The 18667-nt window shown below is 51.5% G+C and overlaps 2 protein-coding genes across 5 annotated transcripts in view; one reads left to right on the top strand and one right to left on the bottom strand.

Moving 5' to 3' along the window:
- Window positions 1–5990, top strand: Emg1 (EMG1 N1-specific pseudouridine methyltransferase). Of its 2 annotated transcripts, none has more exons than XM_087213536.1 (6): window positions 1–308; window positions 4491–4592; window positions 4676–4817; window positions 5170–5228; window positions 5300–5449; window positions 5646–5990. In XM_087213536.1, the coding sequence occupies exons 1-6, from the start codon at window positions 135–137 to the stop codon at window positions 5685–5687; spliced, it is 669 nt and encodes a 222-aa protein (XP_087069662.1). In that variant the 5' UTR covers window positions 1–134; the 3' UTR covers window positions 5688–5990. The 2 variants fall into 2 exon arrangements, with proteins under 2 accessions (XP_087069662.1, XP_004869534.1); XM_004869477.3 differs by having other exon boundaries at window positions 5–308; window positions 5737–5990.
- Window positions 5991–6181: 191 nt separating this feature from the next.
- The window catches only part of Lpcat3 (lysophosphatidylcholine acyltransferase 3), a 31405-nt gene continuing 18919 nt past the window's right edge, over window positions 6182–18667 (bottom strand). For 2 of the 3 annotated variants that reach the window (XM_004869481.4, XM_013067298.3), the window contains exons 2-13: window positions 11666–11773; window positions 10445–10551; window positions 9857–9950; window positions 9720–9757; window positions 9261–9439; window positions 8418–8526; window positions 7875–7961; window positions 7624–7790; window positions 7125–7272; window positions 6895–7053; window positions 6688–6816; window positions 6182–6529 (exon numbers count right to left, since the gene is read on the bottom strand). In XM_004869481.4, coding sequence (XP_004869538.1) covers window positions 6700–6816; window positions 6895–7053; window positions 7125–7272; window positions 7624–7790; window positions 7875–7961; window positions 8418–8526; window positions 9261–9439; window positions 9720–9757; window positions 9857–9950; window positions 10445–10551; window positions 11666–11773 — 1313 coding nt within the window. In that variant the 3' untranslated portion in view covers window positions 6182–6529; window positions 6688–6699. The remainder of the gene's footprint in view (window positions 6530–6687; window positions 6817–6894; window positions 7054–7124; window positions 7273–7623; window positions 7791–7874; window positions 7962–8417; window positions 8527–9260; window positions 9440–9719; window positions 9758–9856; window positions 9951–10444; window positions 10552–11665; window positions 11774–18667) is intronic. The other variant, XM_087213532.1, reaches the window with a different exon arrangement.

Here is an 18667-nt window from a genome sequence, read left to right as displayed (position 1 = left end):
GTAGCGCAAGGATACGAGCTATCACTTTCTCCCGGCGCCCACTTTCAAAATGGCATCCGGAAGGAAGTGTGTGAATGGGACGAGCGCGAGGTTATAATTAAGGACGTTGGCACGACTTCCGGTCTGGTGGCAAGATGGCTGCGCCCAGTGGTGGATTTCAACCTCGTGAGCGGAGGTTTGGTGAGCAGGACCAGGACCAGGACTGGGATGCTGCTGCTCCCAAGAGGCCCCGACTTGGGGCAGGAAGCAGGAGTGGAGGCCGCAGGCTCATTGTGGTGCTGGAAGGGGCCAGTCTGGAGACAGTCAAGGTAGTTTGGAGCAGGAAGTGTGGAACTAGTAGATTAATAGGCTATGATTCCGTAGGATAAGAGTGGGGGGCACTAAGTGGATGGAGAAAGCAGAAGTGAAAAATGTTTTTGGAGGAAAGGTGATGGATCACGTAGTTGGTTATCACTGGGTTTGACATCCTGGGTTGGCAGAACTGATTTTCTTGACTCCTATTTCAGCTCTCATCTCCTTGCTTTCGGTTGCTTTACCAGGGCTCCGTGATATAATACCATGTAAAGTCAGGGCAGTGTAGTCCATCAGGCCTCCCAGATTCCAGTCCAGACAGTACTGTAGCCTAGTTTGCCCAGCCTTTTATTTGTAAGAATTTGATGTTTCATTTCGTTGAAGGATTGCCACTGTTGTCCCTATTTCTATCCACCTTAAAACACTGCCTGGATCACAATTATTATTAATACGTCCATATCTTTTTTTTACTTATCATTTTTTTCTCCGGATGTAACAAAGCTAGCAACTCCCTGATTTAAAATCTTAATACTATAGCCGGGTGTGATGGCGCACACCTGTAATCCCAGCACTTACCAAGGCTAAAGCAGGAGGATCGAAGTGAGTTCGAGGCCAGCCTGGACCACAGAGTGAGACCTTGTCTCAACGGCCCCCCCAAACCAAACTTATACTGTGTCCTCATGTGCCATGTCTGTCCCTTACCCTTTAGAGCCAAACTTGTTCAGTGAGTAGGCCCAGAACTTTAATGTTTCTTAACACATTTTAATCATGTGATTTTGAGAAAATAAACTATTTCTCATTTTGTGAAGTTGGGATATACCTTAACTGTAAACCCCATAGGGGACTAATGAAAGTCTTTTAAAAGTAGTACATTTTCATAATAATCTAAGGTGAGATTCCTTCCCATCTCAGCCACTGTGACACTTCGTTAAGCTTGCAGGATGGACAACCTGTTTTAAAAATGATCAGCTAATAATTAGGATTCTTCTTCATTTTGTCCTGTAATTGGTATTTTAACCTAATTATAATGCTTCATATCTTTCTGTTAACTCTGAATGTTAATTTTGACATTTGTTGTCAATTTATCCCATATAACTATGTAATGTGCAAATGTGGAAAGCTTGTCGGTATCAGCAGTGTGTTTGAGAATGTAGACTTGCCTTAGATTGCCTAAAATCTACCTACTAGTTATGCGACCTTGGACAAATCACTTTAGTTACTTTAGGGCATAATAATGTTGGGAAGGATTAAAGGAATTAATTTGTATAAAGTTGTTGGAGTAATGCCTGGCACTTGGAATAAGTTAATGTGTAGGTATTTGAAATTACTTATTAAAAAGTTGAAAAGGGGGCTGGGGATTTAGCTTAGTGGTTTGGCCGCCTGCCTGCCTGCCTTGCAAGCACAAGGTCCCGAGTTCGATCCCTGGTACCAAAAAAAAAAAAAGTAAAAAAAGTTGAAAAGGGCTAGGAGTGCTGGCACACACTTATAATCCCAGCACTGTGGGAGGCTAAGGCAGGAGCAACTGAAGTTCTAGCCCAGCCTGGCGACTTAGTGAGCCAGCAAGACCCTTTCTCAAAAATAAAGAGGATGTAACTCAGTGTGAAGGCCCTGTGTTCAATCTCCAGCATCACAATAAGTAAAACCATCCCAAGAAATTGAAAAGGTTATGGCCAAATTTAAATTCCTAGAACATATTCTAGAAGAATTTAGGCCAATTTGTGAGGTGAACGAGGTAACCACTACACTGTGGAAGATGACAGGCCAAGTTCTCATTGCTGTATCTCAGAGATTAGAGAATTCATAGCCGGTTGGAAGCTTCATGAGGCTGTATCATGTCTTCCTTACACGAGCACCTGTTGTTGCTGCCAGTCTTTTTTTTTTTTGAGACAGGGTCCCTTTATGCAGTTCAGGCTGGCCTTGAACTTGAGGTGATCCACCTGCCTCAGTTTCCTGAGTGCTGGGATTATAGGCATGTGCCACCACGCCTGGCTACTTCTGCCAATTTCATCTGGCAAGAAGTCTTTCCATTTATTATTATTACTATTACTGTTATTATTGGTGTTATTGGGGATTGAACCCAAGGCCTTCTCACTGAGCTACATCTCCAACTCTTTTTTTTTTTTTTTTTTGGTTTTTTGAGACAGGGTCTTGCTGTATAGTTCAGGCTGGTTGTGAACTCACTATGTATTCCAGGCTGGCCTGGAACTTGTGGGCGATTCTCCTGTCTCAGCCTGCCAAATGCTGAGGTTACAGGCATGTGCCACCATGCTTTTGAGACAGGTCTTGCCAAGTTGCCCAGGCTGGGCTCAAATTTGCAGTTTTCCTAGCTCTCTGCCTCACTAATTATTACTTAGATGTTTATTCATTTTACAACTGAGTTTTTGTGGGGACACTCCTTCAGTTATTAAACCAGTGAATTGCTGGTTTTATACTATTCATAAAAATAAGGTCGATGTATTGAATGATAATCTGGTCTCGGGTCTGGGAGGTGGAGGGAAAGGGGGGTAACAGTGGATGACTCCTTGGTGTCACTCTCCCTTTAGAGCCCTTTAATAAGCCACTTAACTCTTTCATAACAATGTTTGTTAAAGTTTAAAGTGTTGATTGTTTACTGTTTGTGTCTGGGGGGGCTTAGAATAAGGTTTCAAACATTTTCATCCCCAGTACCTCTCATAGTCATTGACTGGAGTCATTGGTTAGTGGTTTTCAAGATTAACCCACGAAAAGGCTACATGTGAGCAAATAACATTCAGCTGTATGAAACCACGTTCCATAAACTATTATTACCATTACTATATGTTAAATACTTTGATGTTTTCTACTCACTTTTTTTGGTACCGGGGATTGAACCTCTGGTCTTTGCGCTTGCGAGGCAGGCAGCGGAACCACTGAGCTAAATCCCTGGCCCTGATGTTTTCTATTCTACCACAAGAACAAAACTCTGCTTATGTGCTAGGAATGGGTGGAACTGGCTATTTGGTGTGGTGGTGCATGCCTACAATTGGAGCTACTTGGGAGACTGAGGAAGGGATCGCAAGTTTCGGGCCAGCCTGAGCAATTGAGGGAGACCTTGTCTCAAAGTAAAATTTAAAACAGGGCTGGGATGCAGCTCAGTGGCGAGTGGGAGGCTGTGCTGGATTCACTCCCCAGTACTGGGGGTGCAGTCGGGTATTCTTTCCTTCTATGAAAGGGTTCCCCTGAATTTAGTCCTTGGTTCTTTGTGACATTCTTGTTATTTCCACTGCTCAGTTTCAAAATCTACATTTCTCTTCCCTCTAACTTCTTGAAGCCGTGTATCATGAGGTGTTGCAAGATATACAGCTATTCTAGTGATACATAAAACAGCCTCTTATGAGCTATATTTGTACTTGACAGTATGTTTTTAGACTTTTTACTCACATTTATTTATTTATTTATTTATTTATTTATTTCCTGAGACAGGCTCTTGCTAAATAGTTCAGGCTGGCCCTGAACTCACTATGTAGCCCAGGCTGGCCCCCAGTGTGAGGTGATCCTCCTGCCTCAGCCTCCTGAGTGCTGGGATCACAGGCGTGTGGCACCACGCCCAGCTCTACTGACCATCCTTATGACTTGAATTTGGAATGTCATTCTTAGAGCTGTTATAGGTATAGTCAACTCTATTATCACACTTCTGGTTTCTTTTCTAGTATGCAGTTACCAGGGTGTTTCTGTCATTTCTATCACGCCCCTTTATTCTAGAATTATTTTTGGCTCTGGTTGATATCTGATGGTTCTGCAGTTTACAGAGCGATTTCCTGTGTCATCCCTGCCCGTCAGGATCCTGGTTCCATTGTCTCCCAAAGCTTCCTCTCCTGTTCCTGCTTTTTCTTGTTGGTACCTTTATTCACACTTGTCTTAGAAGAGGGAGCAACCCCTCCTTGGTTTTCTTCTTAGAGAAGTGTTCCTTTCAGGATCATGAGGATCGTCACACTTCTTGCTTGGATTTACAGCTCGTTATTTAGTGCATGTTTGTTTTAAGCAGACTCAGGGCAGGGGTTTTGTTGTTTTCCCGGGTGCCCACATGTTGCTCCTGTGCCCTGCTCACTCTCCTGGCCGAGCAGTGGGGCCTGAGGATTTGGCCGTGGACAGGTTTCCTGCTGCTCCGCTCTTCAGGGCTACACCGAGGACAACTGGCTGCAGAGGGAGCTCATGCGCTGTCCTCTCGCTCTGTTCTTCAGGTAGGGAAGACTTACGAACTACTCAACTGTGACAGGCACAAGTCTATGCTGCTGAAGACTGGGCGGGACCCCGGGGAAGTGAGACCAGACATAGCCCATCAGGTAACTGGGGCGCGGGGCTCCTGACCTGTGGAGAGGGGCAGCGGAGTGCTGCTGCTACCCCTCACTGCCTGCCCGCCATGCAGAGCTTGCTGATGCTGATGGACAGCCCGCTGAACCGTGCAGGCTTGCTGCAGGTGTACATCCACACGCAGAAGAACGTGCTGATCGAAGTGAACCCCCAGACCCGCATCCCCAGGACCTTCGACCGGTTCTGTGGTCTCATGGGTGAGTTCAGAATGACCTTGGCGGCGGCAGTGAGGAGGGGAGAAGGGGACACTACGGGGGAGTTCCTGAGCAGGACAGAGGAGCTGCTTTCCATGTGCGTGGAAATTCTGTCCTGCTCAGGGGAGCCTGTAACGGAGGGCGCCCAGCTCTCCCAGGTCCTTTGGTTAGACCACCGGGTGGGAGTGGAGTCACCACCTGGCTGTGGTTTTTAAATTTTGAGGCAGGGTCTTGCTATGTATTCTAGGCTGACCCTGAACTATGCAGTCCAGGCCAGCCTTAGATTTGGGGGGATCCTCCTGCCTCAGCCTCCCAAATGCTTCCACCTAGCTCTGGACTCTTCTTCCCCTCCTAGTTCAGCTTTTACACAAACTGAGTGTTCGAGCAGCTGATGGCCCCCAGAAGCTTTTGAAGGTGAGGCATTGGAACCCACTGCAGGGGTAGGGTTTGGGGGCTGTTCCTGGGGCTGATTTTCCTTTCTTCAGGTAATCAAGAATCCAGTGTCTGACCATTTCCCAGTTGGCTGTATGAAAATCGGCACGTCCTTTTCCGTCCCGGTCGTCAGTGATGTGCGAGAGTTGGTGCCCAGTAGCGACCCCATTGTTTTCGTGGTGGGGGCCTTTGCCCATGGCAAGGTAAGATTGGGCTCAACCCTTAGTTTCTCATAGAGCGAAGGCTCAGGAAGAACTCCAAGTGGTGGGCAGTTAGTCCTCACAGCCTGGGACTAGAGGGTAGGGTAGCAGCTAGAGGACAAATGAGAGTCCACTTCCTGTGCCAGGGAGGCTGCTGGCCTGTAGTAGAGTAGACAAAGCCAGATCTCTTTCCACTCAGCTCTCCGGAAATGCCAGCGTGCCTGTAGTCTTGCTTCCCTGAAGAAGGCTGGGCCTGCAGCGGCAGCTGGCTGACAGCTGTTGTCTCACAGGTCAGTGTGGAGTACACGGAGAAGATGGTCTCCATCAGCAACTACCCACTGTCTGCCGCCCTCACCTGTGCCAAGCTCACCTCGGCCTTTGAGGAAGCCTGGGGTGTGATCTGAAACCAGGGACCTGGTCCCACCCAGCCCTGCTTAGAACTGACCGCAGCCGCCGGCCAACCTTCCTGCATGGAGCCAGGAGCCCAGGGAGCCCGAGCTGTACATTTGCTCTTCATCAGTCCTATAAATGTGGCTTTTCCAAACCTGGCTGTTTTGGGGCTTCCTAGGGTTAGCAGTGTCTAATGGGGCAATGTGAGGTCAGGTGGCGCTTGTTCTTGGCTGTGAAAGCAGCCCCTGGATTCTCGTGCTCCAGAGACGACCCTGAGACTCCAGCCTCATGAGTAATGAGTACTGAGACCTGTGTGTGAAAGAAAGCAATCAGGGGTGCCAGCAGTGAAAAACCAAACAGAAGTGACTTTATCTGGTACAGTCCAAGATAGAAAAAGTGGAGCAGGTGGGCCCTCGCACCCTCTGCTCCCCCCATGGGGGCGGCACGGAGTCCCAGTAAAGTGGCAGAAGAACACAGCAGACTCCTGGCCAGAGGGGAGAGATAAGGCAACGTGCACGGGGGAGCTGAGGCCGAGGCCCCTGCTCCTCCCACAAGAGCCTCCCCTTTGGCCCTAAGACGAGGCACAGCTGGGCGCGCGGCTTCCGGCCCTGGCTTTCTCGTGCTCTGTGCTCTGGGCGAGGGAGTGCTGTAAAAGGGGCGAGTAGTGTCTGCACCAGTCCTGCTCGAGGCCACCTGCAAGGCAAGACGTGAGACTGCAGGCTGCTCACTGAGAGCCCGCCCATGCTGTCACCCGGAGGCCAGGCACTTTGAAGTCCACCCCTGGTTTCCACTTCTGTCCTTGCTTCCTGGTCTGCACCCCGTTAGCTCTAGCACAGCTGTAGGATATTTACCAGCAAAATAGGCTATTCCATTTTCTTTAACTTCTCTTTCCTTGGCACCATTGCTTTGTGAATGTAAGGCAATGTGAATAGTAGGCTCAAGAAGAAGACGTGGCCGAGAAAGTAGACAGACTTATACACCTGTGGCGGGAGAAGCCAGTGAGCAGGGCGTGGGAGCCCGAGCTCCCCAGGCTCTCGCAGCCTTGCCGGCGCCTTCACCTTCAGCCATTTGTCCCAGGTGAAGAGGCAGAAGGCGGTCATGGAGTAGCCCATGAAGAGCCAGTGGATGGTCTGCTGCACCACGTAGTAGAGGGGCTGCAGGGCGGTGATGGAGGCCAGGCTGCTGAGGGCCGGGCTCTCCTGGACGAGGGCGGCAGCCTGGGAGGGGGAGCACGTGTCAGTGTCTGGTGTGGTCCATCCCCCAGCCTGCTGCCGCCCCCGAGGCCCACCTGCTTTTCCACAATAACGATGAGGAACTCCATCTGGAAGCAGACCAGGTACCCTGAGTGGAGGCCATGCCACAGGGCCAGGAACAGCAACGAGAGACCATGGGACAGTTGTTTATTTCCGAGGAACTTGAGGCGTTTGAAGAAGTAACTAGGGGAGAGGGGTCGGATGAGCCACGGCCCATGCAGCAGGGCAGCAGCTGGCTGCTGGGAGGCAGGGTGACCGTGGCAAGCCACCAGCTTGCGGGGAATGACAGCCTGCCCAGTGCCTGTGCAGAATGTGCAGGGCCTTGGGGTGATCATTTTCAAGCTGCTGTGCCCGGTGGGGACAAGCAAGTAAGCGGTGAGCGGAGAAAGTGAGTAGTGGGGTGGTTAGCTGGGCTGTGGCCCCCTACGGGATGTTCCGGGGTATTGGGGGACACGTGAGTGACGTCCCTCCCTCACACTCTGGAGGGGCAGCAGGAGGAAGGAGCTGGGTCCTGCCCTCCCCACCAGCACCTACCGGGCCACCCAGGCGTTGGTGTTGATGTTGAAGGAGGCGATGGTGCCGCTGAACTGGGGGTTTGTCTCGAAGAGCCACACCTTCATGTTGGCACAGGCATCCCACTTGGGCTCTCCGTCCTCGCCAAAGCCGCTGAAGCCCAGCCCCGTCAGGATGCACACTCCTTCCTGAGGGGGCGACGGCTCAGGCTCCCGCCCCACCGCCCCACACCCGTCTGCACGCGAGCCTGGCCGCCGGGCAGTACCACTTACCGTGACCAGCCAACAGGTGACGTATTTGTACAGCACAAACTTGCCCCAGATCAGCATGTACAAGCAGCGGAACCAGAAAGGCCGGAGCTTGCGGGGAGAGGAGACGCAACACAAGTCCCCTTAGACTTGGCTAAGCCTGGCAGGGCCCTGCTGCCCCCGTGCCTGCCAGTCTGGCCTCACTGCCTGCCTGACAGGCCAGGCGGGGTGGTGGGGAGCCCCGGGACACCTGCCGCCTCATCCTTTCCTCACTGCAGTCAAGTGCTGGGGACCCTAGAGATGCGCCCAATCCGTGCCAACCTCCCCAGAACAGGGAGCCCTGCAGCTGGACAGGAGCTAATGCCAGGGTTTCCCCACTTCCTCTTGGACTTCCCAGAGGCCCCATCTGTCAGCCGAGAGAAGGAAATGCTGCCGACAGCCTGTGTTCTCCGAGGAGCCGAATGCACTTAAGCTGAGAGCTCTCGGGCGACCGGGGGACCAGCGTCCTGAGCGGCTGGCACTGACCCCACCTCTCGCGTGGCATGGTCCACTCTGCTCCACACTCACCTCGTAGTCCTCAGAGACCAGGTAGTCCTCGGTGATGTGCGGGCTGAGCAGTGTGTGGCCCACCAGGTAGATGAGGCCCAGGCTCAGGCGCCTGAGGGCAGGCACGGTGCTGGAAAGGAGGGTGCAGGTCACGTGCAGGGCCAGCACTTTGCCTCCTCAGTCACAGAGCCGGGCTCAGGTGGCGGCCACCCGAGCGGACCCTGTTTCGCCTGAACCACTGCGCCTACAGGAAAGGCAGGCAGGCCGGACGGGGCAGCAGCAGAAGCAGCTGTCACCACCTCCGCCTGCTTCCTGACTCCATGCTGAGGCTCAGGCTGGACGAGCGCTCAGCGGAGGAACTCTGCTCAGTTTTGAATTTTCTACCAATATATATTTGTGTACATTTTTTGGGGGGTGGGTACTGGGGATTGAACTCGGGTCCTTGCGGTTGCGAGGCAGGCAGCGGAACTGAGCTAAATTTCCGACCCCTTAGCTTTTTTTTTTTTTTAAAGATGAGAAAGCAGGCTTTCAAAGCAGGGACAAAAGTACTTTGGGTAAAATCCTGTGGCATAAAAATGAAGTTTTACAAGCTGGGCACTGTGACACACGCCAGTGATCCTAGTGTTTGGTAGGCTGAGGCAGGAGAATAGTTCAAGGCCAGCCTGAGGCACATAGGGAGGCCCTGTCTCAAAAGACAGTCTCAGTGTTTGGAACATGGGCTGAAAAGCCCACCAGGGCCACAGGCAGGTACGGAGCACCCAGAGGATGATGTGGGGCCTGGCAGACTCAGTCCTCAGGCCAGGGCCAGGCTGAGGAAACCGCTTGAGAAGACTGCACTGCGCCGTGACCAGGGAGCGCGGTTACCTGTTCGGCATCTTCCCTGGCGAGTCTGTCAGCTTCCCCTGCACCAGCTTCATGTAGTGGTTCATGGAGAACTGGGGACCTACCAAGAAGGCCCCATAGAAGTAGGAGAAGCCGGCAACTTCCAGCAGGGAAGGGACTCCGCGGAAGGCGTATTTCTGTTGCTCAGTGGTCAGGGAGCTCTATGCCGAGGAGAGAACACAAGGCTCAGGACAGCCTCGCGTGTAGCCCGGGAGCCAGGCTGGGGCTGCTGCATGGGGCAGCTGCTGCTACTGACAGGGCCTTGTGTGTGGCTCTGGGCTCTGCAAGAGCCGGATGGCAGCAGGTGAGAAGCGTGGGTCTTCCCAGGGCTCCACATGGTTGTCAGGCGGGCCAAGTGAGGCCCTTCCCCGGGATCTGGGTCCGTTGCCTTCCTCCACCCTCGGGTTAGGCCGTGAGGCTCTGCAGGGAGCGGGTACTTACCTGATCCTTCCCTCCGTCAAAGTAGTCAACAGCCAAACCTGAGTGGAGAGGGGTGGGTAGGGAGGACACTGAGGGCTCCGCCTGCGTGCCAGGCTGGGAGCACTGGGCTGCGGGGTGCATGGGCCACCCCCACTCACCGATCAGTTTCAGCGTCAGGACGCAGTGCGGCATTGTCCACTTGATATCGTAGTTGCCCGTGGCTGTGTAATAATACCCAGCAAGAAGGTAGGTCTGGGGGGAGGGGGGACAGCATCACTGCCAGGTCTGCATTGCTCCTTGCTCGGAAATCCCTGGTATTCTCTCATTTTTCCTTTCTCCTGGTCTCATTGTGAAAAGCCTTAAGAAATTCCTACAAGTGGGGACATTAAGCCTACAGTGGGAAGAGACTGGCTCAGGTTTCTCTGCAAAATGAGGCTAAATTGAGATGAGAAGCTAGTCAGTCTCTCTGTCTCTCTCCCCCCTTGAACTCACAGTGACCCTCCTGCCTCAGCCTCCCGAGTGCTGGGATCACAGGTGCCTTGTTTATCCTTCCTGAGGCGAGCAGCAAGTCCCCTCACCCTCCGCAGAGAAACTCCGTCCCAGCTGTGCTAAGGGCCCCGCCAAAGACAGCATGCCGAGTGCCAGAGGAGGCTAGAAGGCAGGCATCCCGTTCCCCGCTTCTGCACCACAGCCCCTGCCTCCGGTGGGCTGTGAGCTGTGACCCGAGCCTGCAGGGAGGCATTTACCATCTGCAAGCAGAAGGTGGTGAGCACGGCGGTGACCGTGCGGCCCATCAGGCGGAGGATGAGGAACTGGAGTACAACACACAGCAAGGAGTGGTAGAGCTGGTACCCTGGAGGCGGGAGAGAGCACAGCTGAGCCCGGCCGTTATGTCCCCACGCTTCCCGAGGCTTCAGCAACAAGGATGGAGAAAATCCTTCAGCCAAGTGGCCGTGTGTGCCTGTTGTTCCTGCACGCCAGCGGGCTGAGGCAGGAGGATCGAGCTGAGTTCAGGCCAGCCTGATAGGAACTTTTCCCCAGGATTGTCTCGAGTTAGGAGGAAGGGATGCAAATTAACTGCATAAACATGGAGATTGTCAGGGTGTTGCTGGGTTTGAGCTGAGATGGATTCTCAGCGAGGACTGCTTGGAATTGTCCTTCAACTACAGCCACAGCTGAGAAATGATGCTCCTTTGGGGAGGGGCTGGGAGGGCAGGGATCTTCAAAGTGGCTTTATCATTTAATTAGTATCACTCTTTTTTTTTGTACTGGAGATCGAGCTCTGGCCCTCCGGACCCTGTGCTTGCAAGGCAGGTGGTGACACCACTGAGCTAAATCCCTGGCCCAAATTAGGATTATTCTTTTGAAACAGGGTCTTACTATGAAGTCCAAGCTGGAAGTTTATTTACTCTTGCAGTGCAGAGATGAAACCCAGGCCCTCACGCATGCCTGGCAGCTATCCTGCCTCTGAGCCACATCCCCTAGCCCTACATTTGCTGTTTCAGCTGATACATAAAAGGAAAAACTGTTATTAGCAGGGCATGCTGGCACACCTGTACCCCACACAATGGGAGGCTGAGGCAGGAAGATACCAAGTTTGAGCCCAGGTTGGGTGACTTAGCAAGACCCCGCCTCAAAATAAAAAATGAAAAGAGCTGGGGCTGTAGCTCTGGGTGAAGGCTGTGGCCTGGACCTCTGTCTCGCACGCACGCGCACACCGAGTATGTATGTGTGGGCTATCAAGTCATGTTTTGATCCGTGTATTTAGTTTTTAAAAATGTTTTTGCCTGACAGTGGGATGTACATAGAGGGTAAAGGAGAGCCGAGCTCTTCTGTCCATACACCCCTCTTTGCAAGCAGAGTACTGTAACTTCCCAAGCCACTGAATTCTCTCCAGGAAACTTCATCCAAGTTGGTTTTTCCCACGGCCCTCTGATCTCAGGGTCACTGCTCACTGAGTTACTCACCAAAGTTAAAGTAGGCAATGGAGAGGCCCGTGAAGGCGTGGAAGAGGTGGATGAGGTAGCTGTCTTTGTAGAAAAGGTAATGCCGGTAAAACAGAGCCAAGGGGTAACCTGGACAGGAGAGATGAGGTGGTCACTGGTGCCGCTGCAGCTTTGTTCTGGAGTTTATCTGGTCTGAAAGCTCAGCCCATAGAGAAACAAATCACATGGTTTATGGATGTTACCGGAGAAGGTAGCATAGCACCCCATGGACTGCACCCCAAAAGCTGTTTTGTGGAGACATTTAGAACTGGGGCTAGGGTGTGGCTCAGTGGTAGAGGGCTTGCTCAGCACATGCAAGGCCCTAGGTTCCATCCCCAGTACCTCTAAAAAAGCAACAGGGCCGGGCATTTAGCTCAGTGGTTCCGATGCCTGCCTGGCAAGCTCAAGGTCCCGAGTTTGATCCCCAGTACCAAGAAACAAACCAAAAAGACACAACAACAGAACAAATTTAGAACTGAAGATAACTGTTTGTTTTTTTAATTGAGGGATACAAAATTGGATCCTAGGACCAGGTTTCATTTATAGCTTATCAACTATTGTTAAGACTCTTTTGTTCTTTTAATTAAAAAAAAATGGCACAGGGCCGGGGATTTAGCTCAGTGGTTCTGGCGCCTGCCTCACAAGGGCAAGATCCTGAGTTCAATCCCTGGTACCTAAAAAAAAAAAAAAATGACACAAACTATTGAGGATGAGCTGGGTGTGATGGCACACACCTGTAATCCCTGCACTCAGGCGGCTGAGGCAGGAGGACTGTCATGAGTTCCAGGCCAGCCTGAACTACATAGTGAGAGCCTGTCTCCAACTAAAAAAAAAAAAATTGAGATTCAGAGTGTGGTCTGAAAGCCATGTGCAAACTACAGGGCACCTCCAGCTGGCCACGTGCTGGTTTCACAGGCCAAGGCCTGCTCGCTGCAGGAGAAGCTGTCCCTACGCTGGGGCTCTGAGTCTCATGGCTGCCCTGGGACTCAGCTACATCTGGTGCAGAAGCCTGGCCCATGCACTCGGTGACATCCTGCTGCAGGTTGCACTGTGTTGGGAAGGACACCTCATCTCCTGTCACTGCTGCTGCCTAAGTAGTGGTTCTGAGTTGGTTAAGGTTTACAGTTCCAAGCTGGGTGTGGAATCCAGGTCTCACTGATGCCAGGAAAATGCTTACTGCTGAGCTACACCCCTACCCCAGCTGCTGGAGCTCTGGCTTGAAACTATACATGGCAGTCAGCTTATGTTGCCAATACAGTTTGAGTTTGGTTAACTGAAAAGCTAACAGCAGCGTCATGCAGAAATTCAGAGCTGCATCATTAGCTCTGAGGATAAGTGGGTGGATAATCGTGTGGTGTGCTGGCTATGGCTTCCAGGTCTTCCCTGTATACATTTAAAAAAAAACTTAGGGGGCTGGGGATTTAGCTCAGTGGTCTTACCGCCTGCTGCGCAAGTGCAAGGACCCGAGTTCGATATCCGGTACCAAAAAAAAAAGCAAAACAAAAACAAACTTAGGGCCAGATGGTGTGCTCAAGTATCTCCTGGGGTCTTCACTAACAGTGTGCCGACCGTCAGATCCATCAGATCCAGCTGGTGTGAGCACTTGCTGGTGTCCTTGGTGCTGCTCCTGGAATGGTCAGGCTCCTGGTCCAATGACAGCCTCCTCCCAACCACACGGGGTGGGGGGTGGGGGGTAGGAGCACCACTCCTCCACCCAACCCAAAATCTCCATGTAACTTTGTTTCTCCAATGCGACATCCCCTGCACATAACCCTCGACTCCCCAAAGCTCAACTCCTAGTAGCCTGCCATTGCCTGAAGCATTACTGATAATACCAACAGTTGATTAACTCATTTTTTTGTATGCCAGGTGTGCTATATAAGGTGAGAAGTACCCAGCAACCTTGAGAGGTCACTGCATGGTTTTTAGTGGTGCTGGGATTGAACCATGCTAGGAAAATACTCTTAACACTGAGGCCCCCCTCCACCCCGTGTCCTCCAGGGAGGTCAGTTTTTACTCTGATATGCAATTTACTGGAGCAATGAAGGCTCCTAAGGTGATTAGTGAGGTCACATGGTGTTTTTAGTGGCTGCTTAGAACACTTGAGCTCACAATAGCAGGGGAGGTGGCTACAGAATGGCTGTTACACAGTACTGTGTGTACTAATGGTTTTCTCCAAATTTAAGTTTAGTTTTTTAAATGATACATATAAACATAAAAATTAAGCCAGGTGTGGTGGTCTATGCCTGCAATCCCAGGAAAGGAGGAGGCTGAGGCAGGAGGCTCATAAATTTGAGGTCAGCCAAGGGCAATTTACCAAAGCCTTGTCCTAAAATAAAAAAAGGCTGGGGATGTAGCTTAGTGGTTGAGCACTTGGCCAGCATACTTGAGGCCTGGGTTCAGTTTAGTCCCTAGTATCGCAAAAACAATACAAAAACCCCCCATTAAAAAGAAACAATACAAAAACCCATAAAGACTGTACATAATCACATTTTGATACATGTATTCATGTGTGATGGTGTTTAAATCTGGGTAAACATTCTTTAAAGATTATTTGTTTATGGTAAAAACATTTAAAATCCTTTCTTTTAGCTTTTCTTCTTTCTTTTTGGCAGTCTCGGTGCATATTTCAGGCTGCCCTGAATATGTAGCCCAGGCTGGCCTTCAACTCACAGATCCTTTGGTCTCAGGGTGCTGAGATTACTGCTGAGATTAAACTCATTTAGCTTTTTTACATATGAAAAACTTTTTTTTCTGTAGTGATGGAGACCAACCCAGGGCCTCCTCCTCTGAGCTACAGCCCCAGCCCTATTTTCAGACAGAGTCTTGCTAAATTGCTAAATCCCCCAGTTGGGACTCGAATCTGTGATCACCCCTCCTCACCCTCCCTCAGTGCTGAAATTACAGGTGTGTGCCAGCAAGCGCCACTAATTCTAAAAATAGATTTGTGTATGTTTTATGACAGTAAATGATAGGCCATTATCTCTGTATTTTTGTATCTATGACATGCATTTTTCTTTGTTTTTTTTTGGTACCGGGATTGAACTCGGGACCTTGCGCTTATGAGGCAGGTGGCACCACTGAGCTAAATCTCCGGTGCTGCATGTATTTTTCTTAAAAAACCAAAATCTGCACAAGTGGACCTGAGCCGTTCAGCTGCAGTCAATTTTATAAACCTCCTGAGTCTGCTGGCTCATTTACTGGATGGATGCTTAGCAGATGCCTCCTCCATGGCAGGGACTGGACAGTGTATTCTAGTTGGTGAGATGGGTGTGACCCTGTCAAGTCCCGCAGGCAATGGGGTGGGATCAGGTCTCCTGTATTTCCCCTGAGGGGACAACAAGCAATGCTGTGGACCCGCCCCGCCCCATCCAGTACCAGGAGACAGAGACCAGGGCCCAGGGCCTTTTTTTTGTTTTTGCTTTGCTGCTTCTTGTGAAGGAACACAAATGACAGAATAGGATGGGTCCTCTTTGTCTCTTAAGAGCTCTCATCAGTAAGTTCTGCGTAGCTGATGGTTTACCCCAAGCTCCAAACCCTCTGGCCATGTGCACTGCTTGGAAATGAAGAAATGTGGCCAACAACTCCCCTCCTCGAGTTGAACATAATCTAGTATCTATCATCCTGGTGCCCTGGGTCCTTGGCATCCAGATCAGTTGCGGTGGCTTTGTGACTTCAGGACACTGGGCCCTGTGTGGCCAACGCTGTCCTGACTTTGGAGGCCTCGTGTCCATTTGCTACCTGCTTTTCAGTCTACTTCCTTGCTATTCTTGGATCAATAGTCACTTCTGGGGCTGGGACTGAGCCTGCCAGGAATAGTTCCTCTTCCCTTTTCTAACTTACTGCAGGAACTTAACCAGGATTTTCATTTTACAGGAGTAAAAAAACACAAGCCAGCTGCCTGGGCCTGGGTGTGTTCTTTCCCGGTAGACCCAGCTTGGGGCCATCAGCTTGGCCACATGGGGCCCCGCTTGCCGTCTCCTGGCCTCGGGTGTGTTCTGGAGTGGAGGGCGTTTTGTCTACACAGGTAAAGAGCACTGCACACTGCAAACCTGGGACAGTAAGACAGAGGACTCGGGAGGACAAGGACAAGAGACAGCAGGCCAGAAGGAGAGCCTGAGGCGAGAAGGGGGGGGGCACAGCGGAGGAAGAAGAGCCACCGGGGAGCTACAGACAGCCCAGGGCTGCAAGAAAACCAAACCAACCCAATCAGCAACAACGAAATGCTCAAACTCAAACAAAGCCAGGCATGGTAGGGCACAGCCAGGACCCCAGCACTGGGGAAACCAGGAGGAGGAGCACGGGTCAGAGGCCAGCCCCAGTAGCATAATGGGACCCTGTCTCAAAACAAAAAACACGCCCCAAAACAGAACAACCAGTTCAGCCGGGCTTTGTGGCAGGCACGTGCCTGTGATGCCAGGCACTGGAGACAAGGGCTGGAAGATGCTAAGATCAGGGCCACCCTGGGCAGTTCACAAGATCATATCTCAAAAGGGCTGAGGATGTAGCTCAGGGGTACAGTGCCCTCAGGCTCGGTCCTCAGGAACACACGCACCCCTATTAAGTGTCTCTACTCGGAAGGGAGGCTACCTCACACGAGTGAGCCCAGGGTGTGACAGACTTAGGGCTCAAGTGCCTGGCGTGCAGGGCTAAATTCACACCTGACGATTCATTATACACCACCTCACGTCACGCCCTATGTTTTTATTTTGTGTTAGTTTTCTTACGTTCACAATCTCTGTTGCCTCCTGTCTGGATCTCCCCCAGCCCACTGCCTAGTGCACTTCATGTTTGGGCTGAGTGACCAAGATGCATTGATACTTCACAGCCGCTAGGTTGTGAGCAGCAGCTTCCTCAGGTAAGGTGGGGACATTAATGGTACCTGGCTCAGCAGGAGGTGTTTTAAGGACTAAAGGAGACAATGCAGGTATTGTTAGCAGCACAGTGCCTACAATGCTGCTCACTAAGTCCCACACACGGTCGCACAAGCCCTGCCGGAGGACGCCGCACAGTGCTGGACCTCATCAGGTGCCGGGATTCCCTCTGCCCACGTCGGTGGGAGGCTCCTGCTCTAAGTGTTGGTTCTGCCTTGCAGCGCCCTCTGGCTAAACTGAGGGAAGGCACTGGTGATCAGAAGAGCTTGCCCTTTGCACCTAAGATGTCCCAGTCCGTCTCCCGGGCCTGCTGCTGACCGCTGTCACCAGCCCATGGTCTACATACAGGTCAACACTTCTGATCCTCAGCCTCGTCAGTAAAATGAAGCTTTGCTCAGTGAAAGCGAGACTGCTCCATCTCTGCCCGACAGCGAGTGCCAGGGTCCTCTCTCCCTGACCCACACTGGAGCTGCACGACCAGCAGACCCCTCCAACCTGACAGGCCCAGACTGAGCTCTGCATGCCTTCCCCTTGCCAGCTCCCCGCCACCCCCGCCTGGCTCTCCATCCCAGCAACCAGCACCCCCACCTGCTGGCCGTCAGCACACGCCCAGATCCTGGCACCTCTGCTCGGGCCTCTACTGCCCAAATCCCCTTCCTGCGAGACGCTGCAGCTGCAAACCTACCCTGAGCAAAGGCCGCAAAGGTGGCTGGCAGCCCTGGTCTCTTGACTCAGGTATCTGACTGGCCCACCTTCCCTTCCGGGAACTTGAAGGGCGGCCAGAGCCTGGGCATTCACTGCCCAGAAGGGCTTTGATCTTTAACAAGATGAGTCCTCCCTGAACCTCCTATCTAAGACCTCCCATCAACACGTGCCTCCTCTATTCCTCACCTAGGCACTGTGCAGCATTACTGCTTGGTGTGTGATTATTCATGTGGTACTGAGCAGGGAAACCAGAACCTTTTTGCTGACCACACCTCCAAGTCTTTAGTTATTTTTTTTGGCACCGGGGAATCGAACTCGGGTCCTTGCGCTTGCAGAGCAGGTGGTGGAACCACTGAGCTAAATCCCCGGCCCCATCTCTAGTTATTTTGAGACAGGGTCTCGGGTTGCTCAGGCCAGGCTTGATCGTGGGGACCTTGTGCCTCAACTCCCAGAGTGCTGGTGCCGTCACACCCAGTTATTTAACTTATTTATCTGTGTTTGAAGGCAGGGGCTGTTTTCCACCACACCCCAGTGCCTGGGTGACCAAGTGAAAAAATGGGAGCGGAAGAAGTTCTGCGCCAAAAATTAATTCAGCGCCCCCTGGTGGTGAGTGTCCCAGTAGACATGGAGGGTAGCTGGCAGCTCTTTACCCCAGGAGCTTGCTCTTTAGACAGAGGATATTCTTCCTGTTTGAAGAGTCCTGTTGTGGGTCTAGAGAAGCAGAACTGATCTCCACCCCAGAAGTCAGGATGAGCAGGGCCTGGAGGTCCCTGGGAGGGGATGCAGACAGGAGGGAGGAAAAGCGGGGAATATTCATGTCACAGGCGTGCCCAATGATGAGACCGGAAGAGTGCAACACAATGGACAAGGGGCACAGCTCCTGGCAGAGTGCTTGCCCAGCATGTGTGAGGATTTGGGTTTGATTCCAAGCACTGCAGAAAACAAAACAGAACAATGCTGGGCTTGGTGGGGCGCATCTATAATCCCAGCGCTTAGGAGGCTGAAGCAGGAGGATCTCTGCAAGTTCAAGGCCAGCCTGACTACATAGGGAGACCCAGTCTCAAAACAAACAAAGGAAACAAAATGGTCAAAGTTCAGAAAACTAATCTAAAACTGATATGAGAAAAAAGAATCAATAGACTGACAGGAGGAGTAGGAAGGAAAAGATAGCTTGCTAATGTAATGGTGTTATAACCTTTTTGCCAATATGGCCTCTCAAAGAATTCTGAGGCAGTGTATATCCTTTCACTATTTTTGTTTTGGTGCTTGGGACCAAACTCAGGGCTACTGAGCTACAACTGCAGCCCTTTATCTCACCTTTTATTTTATGTTTTGGTTATTTGAGTTAGGGTCTTGCTATGTAGCCCAGGCAGGCCTCAAACTTCTGGCGATCCTCCTGCCTCAG

The sequence above is a fragment of the Heterocephalus glaber genome, unplaced genomic scaffold (genome assembly GCF_053883595.1).
Source record: "Heterocephalus glaber isolate CG9 unplaced genomic scaffold, H.glaber_assembly_v1.0 deba00001444, whole genome shotgun sequence".
Lineage (NCBI taxonomy): Eukaryota > Metazoa > Chordata > Mammalia > Rodentia > Bathyergidae > Heterocephalus > Heterocephalus glaber.
Note: the sequence above shows the minus strand (reverse complement) of the source record. Positions and strands in the feature narration are given on the sequence as shown.